The 20,644-nt window shown below is 41.9% G+C and overlaps 4 protein-coding genes across 5 annotated transcripts; 1 reads left to right on the top strand and 3 right to left on the bottom strand.

The window, feature by feature from the left end:
* Positions 1-498: 498 nt before the first annotated feature.
* On the bottom strand, positions 499-7,173 carry mcrip2 (MAPK regulated corepressor interacting protein 2). Of its 2 annotated transcripts, XM_046407862.1 has the most exons (6): positions 7,048-7,173; positions 5,327-5,856; positions 5,073-5,142; positions 4,098-4,231; positions 2,002-2,103; positions 499-856 (listed from the first exon to the last, which is right to left on the bottom strand). In XM_046407862.1, the coding sequence occupies exons 2-6, from the start codon at positions 5,379-5,381 to the stop codon at positions 786-788; spliced, it is 432 nt and encodes a 143-aa protein (XP_046263818.1). In that variant the 5' UTR covers positions 5,382-5,856; positions 7,048-7,173; the 3' UTR covers positions 499-785. The 2 variants fall into 2 exon arrangements, with proteins under 2 accessions (XP_046263818.1, XP_046263809.1); XM_046407853.1 differs by lacking the exon at positions 7,048-7,173 and having other exon boundaries at positions 5,327-5,946.
* A 1,345-nt stretch (positions 7,174-8,518) lies between these two features.
* Positions 8,519-14,063, bottom strand: gde1 (glycerophosphodiester phosphodiesterase 1). The gene is made up of 6 exons (XM_046407875.1): positions 13,526-14,063; positions 12,715-12,890; positions 10,865-10,970; positions 9,777-9,869; positions 9,366-9,577; positions 8,519-9,181 (listed from the first exon to the last, which is right to left on the bottom strand). The coding sequence occupies exons 1-6, from the start codon at positions 13,793-13,795 to the stop codon at positions 9,034-9,036; spliced, it is 1,005 nt and encodes a 334-aa protein (XP_046263831.1). The 5' UTR covers positions 13,796-14,063; the 3' UTR covers positions 8,519-9,033.
* tmem186 (transmembrane protein 186) lies at positions 14,061-15,689 on the top strand. The gene is made up of 3 exons (XM_046407900.1): positions 14,061-14,285; positions 14,794-15,481; positions 15,556-15,689. Exons 1-2 carry the CDS (start codon positions 14,283-14,285, stop codon positions 15,457-15,459), a joined length of 669 nt encoding a protein of 222 aa, XP_046263856.1. The 5' UTR covers positions 14,061-14,282; the 3' UTR covers positions 15,460-15,481; positions 15,556-15,689.
* Positions 15,690-15,752: 63 nt separating this feature from the next.
* On the bottom strand, positions 15,753-19,570 carry hmox2a (heme oxygenase 2a). The gene is made up of 7 exons (XM_046407887.1): positions 19,480-19,570; positions 18,838-18,977; positions 18,623-18,740; positions 18,081-18,248; positions 17,580-17,903; positions 17,289-17,421; positions 15,753-16,365 (listed from the first exon to the last, which is right to left on the bottom strand). The coding sequence occupies exons 2-7, from the start codon at positions 18,927-18,929 to the stop codon at positions 16,238-16,240; spliced, it is 963 nt and encodes a 320-aa protein (XP_046263843.1). The 5' UTR covers positions 18,930-18,977; positions 19,480-19,570; the 3' UTR covers positions 15,753-16,237.
* Between the last annotated feature and the right edge of the window lie 1,074 nt (positions 19,571-20,644).

The following is a 20,644-nucleotide window of genomic DNA, read 5'->3' on the forward strand; positions in this document are numbered from 1 at the left end:
AGTAAGTGTTAGCAGAGAGCATTTGTATAGCAATATGTATATAAAATACCCTTAGACAGATATGAGGCCATAAAAATATGACGTTATAAAGTTTAAAAAGTTTTTTTTTCTTTTTAAATTATGTGTACCGGTGGTTGTGTATTTCATTATTTTGTTTCAAATGTTTTCATTTACAATACATGTTGCTGTGGCCAAGGACACAAATGGTTGATGTATAAAAAAAAGATTTTACGCTCTGTCATCTCACGTATGTGATGACAGAGTAAATCTTTAACACGTTGTATTTTACCCACTGCGTTAATACTAAATGTGCTCAGTCAAATCAGGACAAAGATTCATCACACAGGATTTTTTTTGAAAAACATTTTACTTTTTTTTTCTCTTTTTTGCTCTTCAATAGATTTGTATTAAAATGTCAGCCATGGCGTGCATACAGCTGAGCACATGTGAGAAAAAGGAGGCAGGATCTCGAGCGAGAAAAATCTCAACTTCTTTCCGATACGTCATTCAAGTAGAGAGGGAGATGGGTCCCTCGTAGCAGCACAACGTCAAGTCAGCGCTGTGATTTCACAGTCAGGTCGCTGTTGTTGCATCAGGGGGTTGTGGGCTGTGCACCCACTTCTCTCTACAGCAGCATGAAGCACAGGGCATCAAATCAGATTCCAAATTATGTACGACCGTTTTGCACCACATTTTCTGGAGCTGGATCATCTCCACCCTTGTGATGCCTTCATCTAAGTAGCATTGAGAAGGTGCTTCCTGTCCCAGCTCAAAGCCTCATGCAGTCATGACAGGTTGGCAATGTTGGCAAGGAAGCGCTGAGCCCACCACTCCTCCAGGTCTATGGGCACAAAGTCTGCACACAGACAAACACGACACGGGGGACAGAGAATTCAGCCATAATCTGTTTTTCATGATTCATTCATTTTGTTCAGTAATTACCATTTGGTCACATGGATACCATAAGTCAACTCACTTTCAAAATGTAGGGGTGATCTGTGAAACTGAACAAATCTAAGACCAGAGAATGTCAACCAGGTGTAGTCCTACACTGGGTTGGTGTTATAATTTTATCTTATGAAAAAAAACAAACGGCAGATTGGATGTTTTCACTCTGTACGAATTTCCAGCCTGTGTCACAAAGTTAAAAGTGTGTTTCAGATTCAGAAATGCAACATGACTGTCCAAATAGGCACTACAGTGTGCTAACGTCAGCTTGCTAACATACTCATAACTGCCGTTCTTACTTTGCAACAGCAGGTATGTTTATTTGTTCAGTTCAACATGCCTACATTTGCTAATTAGCACAAAACACAAAGTACACCTGAGGCTGATGGGATTATCATTAGTTCTGCAGGTTATTACAGCTATTGCATACATGAAATATTGACCTGATCAACTGAAAAGTCAGAGGTTCCTGAGCTTCAAAATCTAGATTTTAGATGTTTAGTGACTCGTATTCTAACTACTGTTCATAAAAATCCAGGGCCTAAAATCTAATAAAATATTGTTCTTTTATTACTTTCACAATCTTTCAGGGTGGACGACTACAGAAGGAACCGACTGGGTGTGTGGGAGTCGAGACGAGACGAGACACACAGTTAGCAGTCAGGACTGGTTTATCTGGAAAAGCCAGGTTCTCATAGACCAAAGGAGAGTTAAAAATTAAAGCAAACTATTACAACAGCTGCCCTCTGGCTGTTGAGCCAAAAAGCACTTGGCATGTGATTTCTGAGGAGAGATAATAGCAGCCATTCAGCTCTCCTGTGGTGTTTAAGTAAGCAGAAATAATAAAGACATGGTGAGATGACTGGTTCAATGTTCAGGGGGTCACAACGCAGGAGTAGGATTATCTGTTTTGGATGTCATAAAACTGTCAATAGTGAGATATGAGGGTGCATTTACTCTGATGTCGTATTCTCTGAAGAATCTGAACAGGTGAATGAATGGGAACTGTAATCAAACTGGTGTCTGTGTAAAAGTGGACATGCAGGAACTTACTCTTCATCGCAGCACTGGGAGTCTTCTCAGTGTACTGAATGGGGCCATGGCTGTCAGTTGACTCCCCTCCGTCTCCAAGCTTCTGCTCCACCTCCTGCCATGCTGCAAGCGAGCGAACACACAGACGATGAATTGACTTAAACGCATACCTGGTGAACAGCAATCTGATTTGAACTGCCACTTGGATGTATGGACGCCTTTTCTTTTAAAATTGAGAAGGACATTTTATTGTTTGATCTCACAGATCACACTCACACATCGCAGCAGCCTTCTGAGAGGGACGGACTAGTTTGTCTTGTGTGTTTTATTTGCTGTGAATGAAGGTTTTTAAACTTCACCTTCAGATAAGCTTCAAGGTTTCAGGTTCACCTTGAACGCAAACATGATTTACTAACAGTGTGCACAGTAACTTAAACTAATATGTGGATGTCAAATATAAAGAACATAAACCAATGAACAAATTCTGTGTGTGTGGGTGACTAAAATGTTATGTTAACATGTTGAAAGGTGACATTTGTTGCCTTTTTTAGCTTGTCACAGTGTACATGTTCAGCTGGAGTGAGACCCATCAGGTTTTCCATCACATAACGTGACCTGATGGACTGTGATGAAGGGGTTTCTTTAGCGATACAGAGTGTGCTTTACAAGAGTCCCAGATGCCACAGAGCAGTGTTTACTGGCAGCCATCCAAGAGTAACAGATAAAATGGTTTGTGACGATTCAGCTCTACAATTCATTCATTTCCAGCAGGGCATGAAGTATTGGCCTGCAGGGTAAACTTCAAGATAGGCTGAATGGTGGACAGTCCTTAATTACTGTTGTGTTTTACTGTCTCTGAGCAACACGCTCTTCTTAAGTACCCTCTGTTTACAGTTGTGGTGCTATAGTAGCACATTAAGTTTCCCTCGTCTGTATATTCAGCCTCATTTGTAACTGCTGGGGTTAATATGTGGCTGCAGGTTTGAATGGTGGAACAAAACACGATTAGGTAGTGTTAAAATGCAGCACAGGAAACCCATGAAAGACTGACTGATAATTAATCATTATCTAACATGGTTTAAGGTTTAAGCCATCAAAAAATATGCAGTAAACAAAGTGCAGTGAAGAACACACTGCTAACTAACTGCCAGTTACTTATAAGGATTTGTGATATGGCAGTCTTGTTTTTTGTACCACATCTGACTGTTTCTGGTAGGCTGTGGGCCAACTGTAAAGCACTGGTTTGTTTAATGTGACATCCATCCATCCATTTTCTATACCGCTTATCTGTCGGGGGGGCTGGAGCCTATCCCAGCCGACTACGAGCGAGAACCGGGTTCACCCCGGACTGTTCGCCAGTCAATCACAGGGCTGACACATAAGGACAGACAACCACTCACGCACACGCTCACACCTAGGGGCAATTTAGAGTAGCCAGTTAACCTAATGTGCATGTTTTTGGGATTGTGGGAGGAAGCCGGAGTACCCAGAGAAAACCCACGCAGGCACAGGGAGAACATGCAAACTCCACATAGAAGGGCCCAGACCGGGATTCAAACCAGGAACCATCTTGCTATGAGACAACAGTGCTAACCACTGCACCACCGTGCCACTGAAAAGTCAAAATAGGGCTACATCTAATGACTACTTTCATTGAATTCATTGATCTGATAAGTATAAATACTAAAACTGTCAGAGGCTGGTGTAAAATGCCAATTGCAATGTAATGGAGCCCAATGTCTATCCAACTAAATAAACTAAAAACTTTTCAGTTATCATCATGACAAAGCATCACATTTGCACAACTGGGACCAGCAAACATTTGGCTCTTTTATTTTATACTATAGAAATAGTTTCTGATTACTTTTCGATCAGCCAATCAATTAATCAACTAATCTTTCAGTTCTTAATTAGAGATAAACTGGTGACAAGACCCTAACTGCCTGCCACCATCTCAATTTCCATCCTCCATCCAATTTCCATTTCCATCCTCACCTCATCCTCCAGCCGTGTAAGCTTGAGAGGAAGACCTACAGTGTCTCCACAAGAGGCACCCGGAGGTCTGACCTTGGCCCTGTGACCCTCAGCCACTCGTGAACTGCTCCTGAGACCCTCACCTTCATACACAAATCTGACGTTCTCTTCATGTGCTGGAGTGAAGCCCTCTGCTGGGCCGGCTGTCTTCTGTGTGGCTGCACTGTGGTAGCGCTTCCCGTTCAGACGGTTGAAGACGATCTTCGGGGGCGGAGAGCTGGAGAGACCAGACAGAGTTGATTAAAGAAAGCCAGCTTGGGAGACCGGGACAGCCCGCGACAAAACACTAAGAGTCAACCCCGCACTGAATGAAAAAATGATGATGGTTGTAAAACGACCGTATACAAGCACAATATAACACTCTGTGTTGGATTACTTAACAACATGTTAATGTTACTCTCTTTATCCCGGAAAGCCTTTCAACAAATTACATGAAAGGGACATGTTGCTAGCTTATGTGTCCTACAAAGACAGTCTACTTTCATAATGTTAGAATGATCTTGTAGAAACTGTTTTCGAAAGGCTTTGGATGACTGTAGGGTCATTTTGGGGGCTGTAGTCTGAAGTGCTATAGAAATGTATTGCCTAACACTGACAACTTTTGTTGAACTCATTCATTTCAACGACGTAGAATTATTGTGGCTTTACGTGCGCCTGCACACAGGCAACTCAAGATGGTATTTCCGAGCAGCACCTGAAGGAAGCACAAGACCTCCTACTGCTTTTGAAACCACCACCGGGCAGGTGAGTTCAAAGGTAGCGAATCGGCGCCACAGACTGTGAACCCGCGGTCTCACATAAAAAGGGCCGTCGGTTACCTCGCGCAAGGTCACACGGTAATGGACGGTACAGTCGGTCTGGGCGGAAGAACTGCGAGCATCTGCGGGGAACGCTTTGTCCGATAATGGATGCAGCGACGTTACACAAGTCACACCGAGGCGTTACATGATAGCACTCACGGCGCACATGCAGAATGTTTTGGGCCCACGCAGCTCAAATGTCCCGCATATTCATTCTGACACAAATACACCGAAACAAGACATCGGGCTGCTACTTACTTTGATGAGAGCCAAGACGTCGGCTTCAGCTTCAAGTCGCTGAATTTGCTCTCGATTTGTTGTGTGGGACCTTTGAGACAAGATTCGGAGTTAAATACTTTTAAATGCGCCACTCGTTCCCTTTAATTGTTCTACACAGAAAACGCCCAATCATTTTTTACTGTGGCAATAACCCAAAACTTTCCCCTTTACAGCACAAAAACTATCTGATGATACATTGCATCATGCTTTGGATAGCAGATCCATTCACTAACCTGTCCTCCGTTGTGTAACAAGTTTGCTGGGACCTCTGGTGATTGTGTACATCATGTGAACGCCAGTAACCTCCAGAAATTCTGTGGTCGCCCTGTTTTACAGACTGTCTTGTTAATGATCAGGATCAGTCAACTACTGTCAACCCTGCGGTTTCCAGTCCTCTGTCCGTCCCTCCTGCAACAGCCACGGCGGAGACAACAAAAAAAAGAGAAGAAAAAAAGCAACGTGGTATTTTGTTCCCCGAGTCACCTGCTCCTGAGTCGGCCTGAAGCCTGCAAGACACTCCGCTTGAGTCGCTGCCCGATGTTTATTAGCAGGTGCCCTGCTGCTCCTCCTAACCAGCACGTGTTTACTTCTAACTAACCGACGTCTGCTGCTCCTGTGAGAGGTTGAGTGTAGGTCATCCAAGGAGAAAGCCGGGGATACCGGTGATCAGTGACTCAGAGGAGGGACACTGTGGTTCCTGACGTCCGGGGACAGCGACACTCCAGGCCGGACACAACAGGACTCACTGCAATTCCTGCGCTCTCTGACAGAATACAAGGACACTGCACACTTGGATATTTCCACGGGGACCAAAAGCCACCATGCTTAGGGAAGTATCAAGCGAAACAGAATGATAAGCAGCACTTCCGGTTAGAGTTTTCAAAAATAAAAAGGCCTGTTGTGATGTAATGATGACCTCAGGAGTTTGATTACAAATACTACATCAAATCGCCATTAAACCACTTAAAAACACGAATTTTTTTTACCAGTCCACGCTTAGATTATTATTATTTTTTATATTAGTCACAACACATCTGCTCTTATATCACAGGGATCTGATGTAATATATTATGCTTTTAAATGTTTCCCAGTAGATGTTTTGGATGTCATAGTTGATAATATAACAATTTAGGTATGTTTTCTCCACCAACCTTTTTTAATTCACACAAAAGTAGTGGGTTAGAATGAAGAGTATGGTTTAAATAGGCTTAAAACCACTATCACTTTCATGATATTGTATTCTAAAATCCTGATCAAATAAAACCAACACTATCTGTGTGGTTAGACACCACAAGATACATCCAATGAGTGAAAGGATACTGAGTGTGCTTACTGTGTGTTTAGGTGTGCAGTGACCATGACCCGCTAAAACTGCCTCAAGTGTACTTCTTTCTAAGATGGATCTTTAAATAACTGTGTAAAATTGCAAACCACTATTATCACGTATGCATTTTAATTATGTTCTTATGTATTATAATTTAGACTGTCTACTATCAATGTTTCACCAGGATATTAAAGGTCTTCACAAGTTTCCACTTTTGTGACTTTTACTTTGAAGTTACAGTCTATTCATTTCCGCCCTCGCTGTTTCTGTTTATATCTGGTCGTACAGTGACGTCGCTGCACGCCCCCCAGACTGAGTACTGGAGGCGGGGCAGCAGCGATCACCTTTCACCTATTAAACCAAAGACGCAGACAGATTAATGTGTTGACAGCACTGAAAGAAAGTGCAATAAAACTGACCTGCAGTTTGCAGAGTTGCTTTTAAAGTTATTGGTCAACCACGAAAGTCTAACAAAATTACACAAGTTAACCAATATTTCAAAGGACTAAGCATGCGTGGTGTGATGTCACACAAGAGCTCATCAAAAACGTATCTTTTTCCAGTTTATCTCCAGTTGTAGGCCATCCACTGTAACGTGCTCTTCCATGTGCCTTCATGTTGGATACTCACAGGTAAATCACCTGAATGGCTGTACACACGGTGTGAGCTGACAGTCTGCGATTAGTAAATGAAGATCAGGAGGACAAGAGGCGGCTCAGACCGGCTTATCCAGGGTGCTATCTAACGTTACACCTCCCACTCAGCCGCACCTGCCCCCACTCATCCATACTACTTGGGTGAATCACCTGAGACTTCAGGGGGAGGCTAATCTTCAACAGTCCACACTACGAAGGCTTAGCATTGAGAGCAGAGGCCAAACCCTGGTCAAATGACGCTCACTTTGCCTTGTTAGATTTATCAGCTGCCGCACTGCCCCTGTACTTCTCTACAACTAATAGATGTTTAAAACAATCTGGATGGATTTAAACCAGACAGTTAAAAGTTCATTATCCCATCAGCTAGCAGCTTGTTTCTCTAAAATACTTTGTGCTCAACATACTCAAGAAAGGTTGCACAGGTCCCATTTTTTTTTAAAAAAAAAAAAAAACATTTTATTTTCTGGTTGTGTGATGCAGTAAGAAAGCGTATGGCTGGAAGCATTGTCTGAGATAGTGTCTTAATCGTTATCCCTATTGGTTTTAGCGCTGATCTACTGAATCATTTCAGTCCTGCACAGGGCCAGAGCTTAAACTGCTCCTCTTTTAGGGACCCATTTGGTGTCCCCTGGTATCAGTGGTCCCAGAGTGCAAGAAAACATCTAATGACACACCAAGCATCCCCACAAAAACCAAATCATCATAATTTATTTCTTAGGATTTCAAGAGCAGCGGTAGAATAAGTTGTTCACTTTTAATTCATTAAATCACAATTCATTTTCAATGATTTTAAATTTGTCTAGTTAATGAATCAATTTAAACACAGATCAGAAGTAGATCAGCTTAATATTTGGATCAAAGAGCACATAAACATTATTAGTTCAGCTTTTTAATCACTTATTTCAGAGCAATACTGAGTCTGAGAACCTCTCTAATTTGACTTTAATTTGTCAAACACAAATACGACCAACATTAATAAAGGCTGCATCCCGTTTAGGTTTTTCCAATTCTTGGACCCTGACATTGCAGAATCTTTCTTTCTGTGATTCTCCTGCTTTGTAAAAGTCAGCAGTGAGAAGGGTCCATTTGCTGTCTGTCGTGTGTGCATGACACCGTTGCACCAAACTGCTGCTTTATGTATCATAAGTGGGAACTGTTAACTGACATCCTTGAGGACAAATTTCTGCACATCTACTCCAAAATCCTACATACTTCCACTGTGTTTCCATAAACAGTACAGGGTTACTGGATTGTACTATTATAGTATTTCCCTCTTCCTCCTCTTGTGACTACATGGGTGTATAAGCTTCTGGTTGCAGGAGATGGGTTTGACAGAGGAAAGCTGAGATGGTACTGGAGTCACTGGTATCCGCTCTGCAGATACAGTTGGTCCAGACATCCACCACTATGAACCAAATGATGTTTCTCAAATAAAGATTACATTGTTTATCATTTTTAAAATGTATAATTATTAGTAGTATTAGTTTTTCAGGAGGAGTGGTAAAAATAATTTCTCGGTAGTTAGCTCCAGACCAATGGCCTTTACTGAGGGAAGACCACATGCAGTATCTGTCCTAAAAGAATTTTGTCTGTCTTTTAAGACAGACAAAATTCCTAGAAAAAAATAATCTCTGCAGTCCTGAGTTGCTGAATACAGTACGTGTGATTAAAGTCTACTTTAGACTCTTATAACCAGAATCTCTGTAAATGCATATGAGGTGCCTCAGCATGTCTGTTCCTCTGATCTCTCGTATGGCACTCAGTCTGGTCAGCTTTGACTGCCTCACAGAAACACACACACTCACAGTAATGAATGTGTATGAGGGAATAAACGGGTGGCATCGCACCTGATGCCACACTATGGGTGATAAGTGGACAGTGACATGTTCCTTTCATATAGAGTCCATCTTTTCAGTGTGTATGTGAGTGAACACATTTGTGTGTTGTGTTCATGTGCTTCTCAGTAGTGGGGTTCACAGTCTTCCACGAGGCTGTCTGTGATGTAGTTGACTTTCAGCAGCTCCTGGTAATATTCTTTCTCCACTTTGGTGTTGACTGTCCAGGCTACCACCTCCACCCCTCTCTGGGCCCAATAGTGGACGTAATCCCTGCAGAAAACACACAGAAACACGGTTGTCCTGTTGTGTGAACAAAATGATAAAGCAACTGTATTCCATTGCTGCAAAGCTTGTCTGTAGCTTTTAGTGGCACTGACATTAAAAACAGAATTATACAGTATATGTATAGTTGAGTGCAGCATATGAGTGTACGGTCCCAGCTGCAGAAACTCACGGTGAGACAAAGTTTTTCTGTATGAGGAAGGCTGAGATGCCGCAGAGCTTCCACAGTATGTGATGGTGCGCCCAGTCCAGCACGATGTCCATTAGCATTAACCAGTTGTGCTTCCATAGCGATGAGAAACGTGGGGTACCATCTCCTAAATGACTCAGGCTCCACGGTCGGTGGGTCAACGCTGTGACCACTTCTGGGTCACTCTGTCTCATCTGAGAGGAGCAGACGGAGTTATGAGCTGGGTGCTTTGAGCCCCACTAGAATACATCATTTATCCAGGAAACATGTGAGGTTGTGATCCAAACTCATCAAAATGTTCATACAATCTCATTTATTAACTGTCCTACTTTGTCCCACGGCAGTTTGACAGTCAAATACAGCAAATCTGACTCCCTTACAACAACTTCTTACCCTGTAGATGACTTTGGGCTCGAAGGAGCACACGATGCTGCTGTTGTAGAGGACTGGATGTTTTTTATAAAGGTTCTGAAGGGTTGCAGCTGCCTGGGAGGAGAGGACAAAACACATGGTTATTGCAGGACAGTCAACCATTTAGAGTCGTGTGTGTGTGTGTGAGGTTTTATATCACTGTGTGTGTGTGTTCCTGTCCGACCACGTGGGGGTTACTAGCAGCTGCCTATGTGCAGACACACTGTTGTGGGCCTTGAACTCAAGACTGTCCCTGCCTGAAACAACAACCACTTGCTGCCTTCCTTTCTCATCTAAAAATGTGCTGAGCAAGGAGCCTCAAGCGGTTAAAAGTACGATTTAATTGAGCTTTGTCATATGCAGAACTAAATGACGTGCAAATTCACAAGAATCAACAAGTTAAGATGCAGTATGTTACCATGCAAGCACGCAAACATGCCTGTAGGCAAAGCAGTCAAAGTGTGAGCAGCTGAAAATGTGTGTCTGTGCGTGTGTGCAAGAAATAACAAATTATGATTGCAATATAATTCATGTCTAGAGGGAAGGATTATTTTTACATCACAATTTTCATTTTGACTGACACTAAAATCAGGACGTGGTGACATTTGCTGTGGTCTGTATCAAAAAAACCTGTTTTGTAAGCAAAGGCACCTCTGCAGTACCACAGTACTTCACTGTAAGGCTGTTTTGTCACATATTTTAGCTTTATCCAAAAAAATGATTTCAATGTGATTTCAATAATAATCTGATTTACGGTTTAGGCCTAATAAACACAAAAAGAGATGCATGATGAGATGAGAACTTAATTTCCAGCCTGAACATCTCAGTAGGCACTTGATAAATCCATTGATTGACAAGTTGTTTCATCACTAGAACGTTTAAACAACCCTATCAGCCCACCGCAGATGCTTCTGGATCATTTTGCACTCACGCCATTATAATCACAACATCATGTTCTCTTCATTATGCAATGTTGACTGGGTGCAGATCAATTGAGTCAACACGTATGACAGACATACTGAACGTAATCAGGCCTTATTTTGTTTGTTTGTTTGTTTTGCTTGCTGCACCTCATCTGGATGACCTTTGACGTCAAAGTAGATGGTGAGCTGCAGCTTGATGCATTCCTCCACTGCCTCCTCCAGAGTTGGGATCTTCTCTCCGGCAAACTTGTCTCTGGTGATGAAGGACACACATGTTTCGGTGCAACCTCGGGCTCACATGCATTCATGTTTTTCAAACAGCTACACCCAACTTTTCCACGCCAGCATTAGGACAAAATGCACGTTATCTAAAGGTTCTTAGCACTCTGTTTAGACAGGACACATTCTTCATGGTTAAGGTAACATATGTGTGAAGGTAACAAAAGAAGTCTTTCCATCTGTAATGCAAATTCCAAACACTTTTACATGTCGATATTATGAAAAGATAAAGGATTCAAGTCAAACGAAACCGTTCTCGAGAGTCACATTCGGTAAGTTGTCTACACTACAGCAGCCACCTGCCTACATTCATGACACTTACAGTTATGTTCAGGTCCAGTCCTGTCAGAATATTATTTATGAAACCTTTATTTTTACAGTAGATATGATCACAGTTTTGGTGGGAATAATACACTTTGTATTTTATTTCATTACTCACTGTTAGACTTTCTAGATTCTAGCAAGGTGCTAGATAAGTGTTTGCTTCTCTACCAGCTGCATCCCAAGTTCTTCTCCTTGGGAGACTGTTTTGCATTCTTCTTTCTTTTGTTTGTTCTGAAGTGAGCTGTATTTAGAAACCACCAGGGTTATTTGTCTCACATGTACTACCAACAGCCTGCGTTTGTATGAACAGCAACTCGTTTCTCTCCTGTTTGGACTGATTATAACTGTGGCTTTCTTTATAATTATTATTAATATTGTTTTTAACATCTCCTTTAGTGTTGCCTTACAAAAGTACACACAGATTATCCCTGATCATCAGACAGCTCCACATGTAAAAAGATCACCTCAGCATCTCTGACAGCTGTACTTCAACAAACCCCACAGTTCTACTGCACAAAGTACAAAAAACCAGCATGTCAGTGGAAATTTCAGCCTGCTGCCACAAGCAGGCTAAATCAGCAAGATACTATCAAACACAAGTTCAAAGCCCTTAAATTTAATGTAAACCAGACTATGAAACACTTTAAACCTCCAGCTAACCCAGAAAACATGTATGACACCTCCAAGGCTTTGGTAAGTGTTCTACATGTTAGGCATGTAGCAAAAAGACTGCATCCAAACTCTTTTTTTCTCCAAAAGATGTGCCAGTCAGCTTACGTTTCTCTCACCTCCACTGGCTTTCCAATCAATAATTAATAGGCAGCACGCAAACTCTTATTTCATAGGCATGTTAACTGTACATGCAGCAAGTCATCACTGCAGATTTTCACCACAGTCTAACAGCTGACTTCAAGTGTAAAGACACACAACAACACACTGCCAACACAGAGGATTTACTGCCCCGTCAGTTCTTCTAAACATACTAAACAAACAACACTCTAACATAATCTAATGTTTACTGCTGATCTGACTGAGAATGAAAGAGTGTCTGGGTTTGAATGCAAAACTGAACCTCCTTTGTCACCAAGACAAATTCCTAGTAATGTGAAACCTCTTCACTTACAATGGCAATAAAGACGTTTCTGATTTCTGATTTCTATTTCAGATGTTTTTCATCCTGACAATTATAACAAATTGGCAAAAAATGGATAAACCATTTTCTAGCTGTGACCCTCAGCTTAACCAACCTGTCCTTGCATCAGGCTGCAAAAAAACTGGATCATCTTAAATCTAAATTTAACACTGCAGTAAAAGCCTAAAGAAGAAAATGTCCACTGTCCACCCATTTGTCTACAGGCTTGTGTGTGCATTCCTGGCTATATTCTTCTTTCTACCTGAGTCGATGTTTGGCAGCTGCATCCAGTTTACCCAACTCAGACAGTCTCATCTGGCTGAGTGGTCCCGACCCGTTGGTGGTCCGGTCCACAGTCTCATCGTGCATCAGGATCGGCACACCGTCTGCTGAGAACTCCAGGTCCAGCTCCACACCTGTTGCCCCATTCTTACTGGCCTAGAGCAGGACAGACAAATAAGACAGTTGACAGCATTTCACTGTTTTGTTTCTGCGCACGGTCTGCAATCTGTTAGCCTATAAACAACAAGAAAGTGCAATACAGAAAGGCCAAAAGATGTAATGTGGTTATGCAGAGCACTGAGCACTGTTTTTCAAACTCAAAATACCATGTTCAGTACATATTGTTTTAAAAAATGCAGTAACCCTTACCGATTTGTTTGTACAATGCATCAAATATATTTAAATTATTATTATCACAATATTTCAGCTCTCAAATATCTCAGTCACAGTCACTTACTGTACCCTGCAGGCCTTCAGTGGATACTTCACCGCAATAGTTATGTTATCAGTGATCTTTAGCAGTGGATCAAAGGTGTATAATGTCCTAATGGACGGAGTAAATGCTGATCTCCTGATATATTCTTCCTCGTTCATAGCACAAATTTACCTCCCCGCCGGCTTACAGAACTAAGGCAGTATTTTTCAGTTTTATCAGAGGTGAACATGTGACATATTTTAGTCTGCAGTGGTCGTGGGTCCCCTGTAAATACTGATAATACACGCCGCGGGTGGCTGTGAGTCAGAGGAACCATCTCAGGACAAGAAAATGACCCCGTCCACCCCCCTCTCACCTCCCGTATGGCTGCCAGTGTGTTTTCCGGTGCGTCGTGCCCACCGCCCCGGTGAGCGACCACTGATACCTTCCCGGAGCCTGTCGCGCTCTTGGATGGGTACAGCACCTGCTGGGCTCGGTTGTTTGGTACCTGGGGGAACCGGAACATGACCATGAAGAGGTAGAGGGAGGCACTGAGCGCGGTTGTCCACAGCGGGCTCCGGGTCCCCAACAGGACCACCACGAATACGACGGAGTAGATGATGCCTTCATCTCCTATCTGCAGCATTGTTGTCTATCTATATTTCCGACTTGCCAAAGGACAGAAAGTAGCACCACCTGGTAGCAAATACGGCGCCTGTCAGTTTGACGGCAGCTACCGATAGCTAACCGCTAGCAGCCCAGCTAAGTTTGCTATCTTTAAACCCCGCAACTCAGATAAGGTCATGTTCCGCATAACCTGGTGCTAACATTAGACTGTGAAACTGATGAATTACAGTTAGGACTTACACCTGGCCTGGCAGTCAACACGACACGACACTGATTTCAGTTAAATCCTCTAAGCTAAGTGAACATTTACAGGTTTGCCACAAGGGGGCGCACAAGCAAACAAAACATAAAAATTGGTTAACTTTGTTTAGTACATCCGGGTCATAGTGTGTACTTCATGTTAGCTAGCCTCTTGGACTGTAGCCTTTGGTACTATTTGGTCTTATTTCTACGCAGAAGATTAGTGTTTCTGTACTTTTCTTCTTGCATCTAACCTGTTCCTGATCATGGTGAGCCTCGTTCTGTCTCCTGTCATCGCAAAACATCACAAAATAATGTGAAAGCTGAAGTGTTAACTACATAAGCTAACTGCTCTTTTGCCTGGGATGTGTGACAGCTCAGACAGGAGTTGTGTAATGTGTTTAACTCTGGTTAACTGAGACTTACACAGTAGTTGTTACATGTTTATTGCCATCTCAGTTTCTAGCAAAGAAGCTAATTGTAACAAAACAGGTTCATATTCTTCATGCATTCATTTCTATAGTAGTAGTACAGTTTGCAATCACAGTTTCCCAGTATTCAAAATCCCAAAGAAAATTCAATTAACTATCATAGACAACAAAGGAGAACAGCAGATATTCGTGTTTGAGAAGCTGGAACCTGAGATGTTTCACATTTTTGAATTGATAATCAAGTCTTAGATTGTCTTTGATCTTTTGCTGTAAACTTCTGCTGTAATCACTTAATCTATGAACTGTTTTGACTCTCGTGCTATATTTATCTGTTATTTTTCTACAGAACAGGTCAGTGCTTCTGCACAGGTTAACCTCCCGCGTCCTGTCCTGTACCAGAGGATCATGTCTGCTCACGGGTTGGATACCTTGTGGGGTGCAGCCTCATTCACCGGGTCACACACTCATCCAGCAGAGTTCCACTGGACCTCTTATACCTAATTTCACAGCCTTTGTGAGGTACTCAGACTTGTCCACAAAGAAGTACACTATGATTTACACTCTGCCATACATTAAAGCCCTCAGAGCTGTGTCCAGGATCAAACTGCTCCAAACTGCCATCACAGTGGTCGTCTTGCCCCCAGTGTTCTTTCTCTACCTCCAAGGAGACGTCCCCTTCTTTCTTGTCAGCTACACGACAGGAATAGCACTGTTCGCTGGTGTCATGCTGTACACTGCCAGTCACTTCTTCAGAAGGGTTGTGGGGATGATGTACCTAGACCAGTCCCAGACCATACTCAAAGTATCACACCTCACCTTCTGGGGTAGGCGCCATGACATCTACCTGCCTGTGTCAGATGTTATGACCATCGCGGATACAGGGGACTCCGCAAACGAGGTGATAATGAAACTACAGAGATACAGCAGTCCACAGACAATGTATTTCTCCACACATTTTGGACGGGTGGTGGACAAACAGGGTTTTCAGAAGGTGTTTGGAAGTTTAAATTAATTTGTTTAAAAGTATGGATTGGATGGTAACTAATGACCTTTTAAACGGTTGAGGAAAAAGTCCATTTAGTGACCCATGTGGAGCTTTTGCAAACCAACTTTAAAGGTAAATACCGCTGCTTACTGGGGAGTGTACACACTGTGCTTGTTAAGTCAAAGAAAGCAATTTTGGCTTCATTTTCCCTTGTGGGGCAGATAGTTTATCTGTCCAATAAATATGATACATCCATAGTTGTACATGTATTTTTCTTCCCCTCCTCTCATTTCAGTGTGATATTTAGTTTTTGTCAATGTCAATGTTTTAATAATTAAACTTTACAGTTGTTTATTTGCAGTCAGAAACACCTTCATCACCAAAAACATGACAAAATGTACACACATTTGTACATCAGTGTATCTGTCAAATTAAATAAATTCTACTAATAATAATATAATCACATGGAGAAAATGCATTTAATATTTCTACATCTTGCATCTAATCAGTAAACACAGCATACAGGGCACATGCATCATAACATCTCTGTTGGCTCTTCTTCGACAAACTACAACTGCATAATCAAAAATCTCTCTCACTGTTATGAGCGGAGGCATAAACCTGTTCCATAGAGTGGAATACATGAGGGAAAATAAATACTGTAACTGTGATATTAACAAACAAAAACATATCGGTTCTCTTTTACTGTGTGCTACTTTCAAACAGCACAAGTCAGAGTGAAGACGTTTAAGTCTGAACAGGATGCAGCAGTGTCCTCTGCTCCAAGGTGTTTGGCAGAACAAGCTCACATGAGATACCAGGCAGTAAAGCCAGCAAGGACGGCCACCCAGGCAGCCAGAGCCACCTGACAGGGTGGATGTCTGAGAAGCATCGCGGCTAAGTGATATCCGTGGGTGAGATTCCCACTGGCAGCTGTAGAGAGGAGGAGATAAAGGAGTTGGAGGGGAGCAAGGGGACAAAGCAAGAAGACATCTCACTTATACCAAAGCATCTAATATACTGGAACACAAGCATCCCATTATTTCATAGATATACTGTAGGGGATACAATCTAGAAAAGCGATATTTGTTTAGAAAAAAGGAATGTTACTTTTTACTTTTCTCATATAAAATTTTGAGGAATGTGTGCTGCTTTAAGACCTCATTTATAAAATGTTTTTAGATTTATACTTGAACCTAGTCTTAAGATCATTTTCAACAGTGCACTTACATATGATTCAAAAAAAAGATACTAAGCATAGACAACAGACCTTGCTTAAGCAAGGTACACATGTGATCTATAAATCTGAAATCAACTTAAGTTGACTGCAGCCGACTTGCTGTTTCCCCTTACATGATGACAGAATAAAGGAGGGTTTAGTCAGGACCAAAAGACGGTCAAACACTTTGGAGACCAAGATGCTCATGGTAGAAGCAACACATATTATTCAGTGGAACTAAAGAGACCCATGGCTGAGGAAAAAAATACTTAAAAAGAAATGTTCTTGCTTAAGAATATGACCAGATTTAGTGATGTGGTGTGTGCAAAAATGATGACTGCAAGTCTGCTAATTTCTCCCACCCGTAACTGATAATTCTTATCACATTATTAATAAAACTCAAACAAAGTTCACCACTGGCTTACATGTATAAGCGGCTCAAACTCTAATACCCACAGATAACCAGCGGGAAAATTACATAAGTCATGTCTAGAGACTTTGCTCATCATTTCCAGGTCAAAGTAAGGTTTTATAGATGACTAATTATACATGGTTTTCTGCTTTAGTCTTGCTTAAAATCAAAATTGGTTGGCTCCTTTATAAACGAGGCCCCTGAATCATTCAAATAATGTCTTACCCATTTTTGCAGCATAGTAGGGGCACTTGTTGATATCACCTCCCTCCATGATCTCTGCATGACTGTGCCCAAAACCTGCATCTTGGACTTCTTCTTTGAAGGTCTTTCCAATCTCTTCAAGCTCTGTGAACACCTGTTTTCATAAAACAAATGTAAATTTTTGTTATACCTTTATACGCCTTTAAATATGTGTTTTCTTGTCAACGTTTTTGTGCATTGTGTTTGTCTGTCGTGATGATTTTTGCAAAGATCGGTCGGGACTCTCTCTACCTATCACCTCTGCTCCCTCACCATCATGTTAAATCCGAAGGCCCGGTTGGACTCATCCACAATCCTCTGTTTGGTCTCAGCGTTCAACTCCAGCTCATTCATCCTGCTTCGGTAAAGCTGCTTGAAGCCCTTGTGACTGTGGATACCCTCAAACTGGTAGAAGTTGAGACCTTCGCCTGTCAGGGGAAGCTTCAATGCCCTCTGGGCCACTTTCTTGAGGATCTGTCCACCTGAAAGGTCACCCATATAGCGTGTGTAGCAGTGGGCCACCAGCAGCACCGGGTCATCTTCTCCCACCTTGTGGATGCGGTCCACATAAGGCTTGGTGCCTGCAGTGAGGTTGATCTATGAGAGAGAACATGGCGTGAAAGGATTTTGTTGTGTCACAAAACTTAAAGTCATCCTAGTTCTTGTGTGAGTTTTGGGCATGTGAATAACTGAAAAAAGCCTGCTATCTCTGAGACTCCACCATATAACCTTGCTGAGACTGACTGAGTGAGCCCTTGTGTGCTTTGTGCTGACCTGGCTCTTCCAGTTCTCTCCATAGAAATACTCAAGGTCCCGAGCAAGAGCTTCTCGTCGGTGCAGCTCTGAGGGGAAATAAATTGGGGCGATGTAAGGGTGGTCTCTGTTCTTCTCAATCTCCTCCTCCATGGCTGAATAAACAAAGTATAGAGCTGCTGTACCTCTCTGGCAACAGAAGGGACAGGAGGGACAGAGAAAATGTTGGTGTATTACAAGTGACATTTTACAAATTTGTCTGGCAAATGGGTGTCTATAAATTACTGATAGGGAACCGTAACACAAATGGAAGGACAGAAGTGGAGCTGGAGATCAGACCCAACAGCAAAATGTTGTTGATAAATAACTGATTAATGCAGACATTGCATTTGTTAACACTGTTTTCAATTTATAATTATTGTTACTTTTTGTTGGTGCAAGCTGTTAGTTTGTTTCTCTGCTAACAGACATTTTTGCCACCATCACTATCAGTTGGACAAGAATATACATTATATGTATATCAGTTATGTGCAATAGCAGTGCAACATGTTTCGGTAAACAACCTTAAACAGCTCCTTTTTGATGCGACCTCTGAGGAAATCTTTAACAAACTGGCAGTTCTCTGCTCTGTCATGGGACTCCTTGGTCCCCTCGGCTAACATCTCAGACAGGTCAGTTGGGCTTGGTGGAACAGAGTGAGAGAGAGTAAATATGAATATGTGCCATTTGGCTGTTATTTCACTCATTCCTACAATGTGCCAGTGTCATATGTCCATACCTAAGGACTTCGTCATCATCATCCACAACAATCCCTGCCCCTCCATTTGGGAGACCATTGGGCCTGGGCTCTGATGTCACCTTGGTTTCCATCTTGCTGGTTGTCTCACTGTATTTTCACCTTATGAAAGCATGTGTCACTTCAACAGTGGATAAGCAGAAAATTAAAATAGCACGATTACAATCTTAAGACACGTGCTTTTATTGTTGTAAGTAATCGATAATTTGGCAGAACACGCCAGCAGGCTAGCTACGCACTTTGGGACTTTTATTGTGGCACCACAGGTGCCAGAAAAGCTGATCAAACTCCAGTGCACATTACGGTGATTTGTGAGCTAACCTCTGCTGAATGGCACGACTTTTCTAAAGCATTATCCTAATAACATTAGTAGAAAATGCTTTTTATTTATTTATGTCAAAAAACTGCACTCTAATAAAAGAAAGTCGAGGCAAAGACATTTCGTTGGACAGTTAGGAAACTGACATTGCACGTCTTTGGGATTATGCAAGTGGTCTCAAATACAGTTACGTACAGGTTTGACAGCCCGCGGACTTAATTACACGCTCTCTGTCTGCGTAAACACAAACACATGCTAAGTATCATTATCATACATTCAGTAAAGACAATACAAAGGTTGTTTACCTTGTTAAAACACTGACTTCATAGCCTATTGCAAAACTGCAGACCACACCGTAAAGGGGGAGTGGTTCCTCTGAAAACGAGCCAATCAGAACTCTTTCTGCACAGACGCTGCATGCCGATTGGTTACAGCGACAGATGACGCAGGCCCCGATCTAAGCATGTGTTAGATGAGTTTTGTTAAATAAAACTGAAACAGTGTAGTGGGAAATTAAGTTTGAACCATCTTAATTGACTGAAGGTTTCAAATATTCATGGTTTAATTAAAACACTTGATTTGTGTGGACCATATTGCCAAAGAGTCAATTTGTACCGCATGTTTGATCATGATAAGGATTTTTATTCTATTTTCTTACAGGACAATGGAATGATTGAATGCTGTGAATGATGATGCTTGATGAGGTTCATCAATCATCTGAATCCTCTCTAGTTCAGGTTGCGTTCATTGACATAAACTGCTGGAATTTCTTCTTCTTCTTCTTCTTCTTTTCTGTATGAAGACCCACCCTCGGACAGATTCGCCGTATCTATCTATCTATCTATCTACTCATAGCCACAGTCTGTACTGTAGTGTTTTGTTTATACCACCAGGTGTCACCAGACTCCGTGCAATGTAAAAATGTGTCAAATACAGTTTGATTTAGAGGCTCAATAACCCAGGACAATATTTGAGCAAGAGCAACAGGCTATTGACACATTGGTGATTATTTTCCAGACATTATGAATATTATATTATGTAACAATTTATCATTATACCTAATTCTGCAGCAACTGCCCCCACCTCTAGCTGTCTATAACTCATCATTGTTTGTTACTGTAAGTTATATCACCATGTCCCTTGCTTTTCATTGCTTCTTCATTATGACGCCAGACAAAAACATGTGTCCTGCTCTGGCATCATCTGACGATGCACGGGAACTGCATGGTTTACATGTCCCTGTCATATGTTGTATGGTTTATCTTCCCATGGCTCCCTGTTTACATGACTGAGTTCTGTTAATCTATACATCTGTTCAGCCTGAAACGTCCAGCAGATAGGGACTGAACTGGATGTTATTGTGTAATTTCAGTCACACCCTAGATAAAGAACACCCTCAGTTCACCTACGGGCTCCCGAAAGAACACTTGAGAACACGAACAAAGGAACAAAGGTCTTGGATTGCAGTTT

This window comes from Scatophagus argus, chromosome 2, assembly GCF_020382885.2.
Source record: "Scatophagus argus isolate fScaArg1 chromosome 2, fScaArg1.pri, whole genome shotgun sequence".
In the NCBI taxonomy this organism is placed as follows: Eukaryota; Metazoa; Chordata; class Actinopteri; family Scatophagidae; genus Scatophagus; species Scatophagus argus.

Bases quoted from the DNA above. Each gene is read 5' to 3' on its own strand.
- mcrip2 (XM_046407862.1), bottom strand. From the start codon at position 5,381: ATGATGTACACAATCACCAGAGGTCCCAGCAAACTTGTTACACAACGG. The intron at 5,143-5,326 runs GTTAGTGAATGG...CTTGTCTCAAAG, and splicing joins TGTTACACAACGGAGGACAG to GTCCCACACAACAAATCGAG. The intron at 4,232-5,072 runs GTAAGTAGCAGC...TGGTCTCTCCAG, and splicing joins ACGTCTTGGCTCTCATCAAA to CTCTCCGCCCCCGAAGATCG.
- gde1 (XM_046407875.1), bottom strand. From the start codon at position 13,795: ATGCTGCAGATAGGAGATGAAGGCATCATCTACTCCGTCGTATTCGTG. The intron at 12,891-13,525 runs GTGAGAGGGGGG...GTCCTGCTCTAG, and splicing joins CACTGGCAGCCATACGGGAG to GCCAGTAAGAATGGGGCAAC. The intron at 9,870-10,864 runs GTGCAGCAAGCA...CTCTCCTCCCAG, and splicing joins TCAAAGGTCATCCAGATGAG to GCAGCTGCAACCCTTCAGAA.
- hmox2a (XM_046407887.1), bottom strand. From the start codon at position 18,929: ATGGAAACCAAGGTGACATCAGAGCCCAGGCCCAATGGTCTCCCAAAT. The intron at 18,741-18,837 runs GTATGGACATAT...TGTTCCACCAAG, and splicing joins GATGATGACGAAGTCCTTAG to CCCAACTGACCTGTCTGAGA. The intron at 16,366-17,288 runs GTAAGACATTAT...TCCTCTCTACAG, and splicing joins CTACTATGCTGCAAAAATGG to CTGCCAGTGGGAATCTCACC.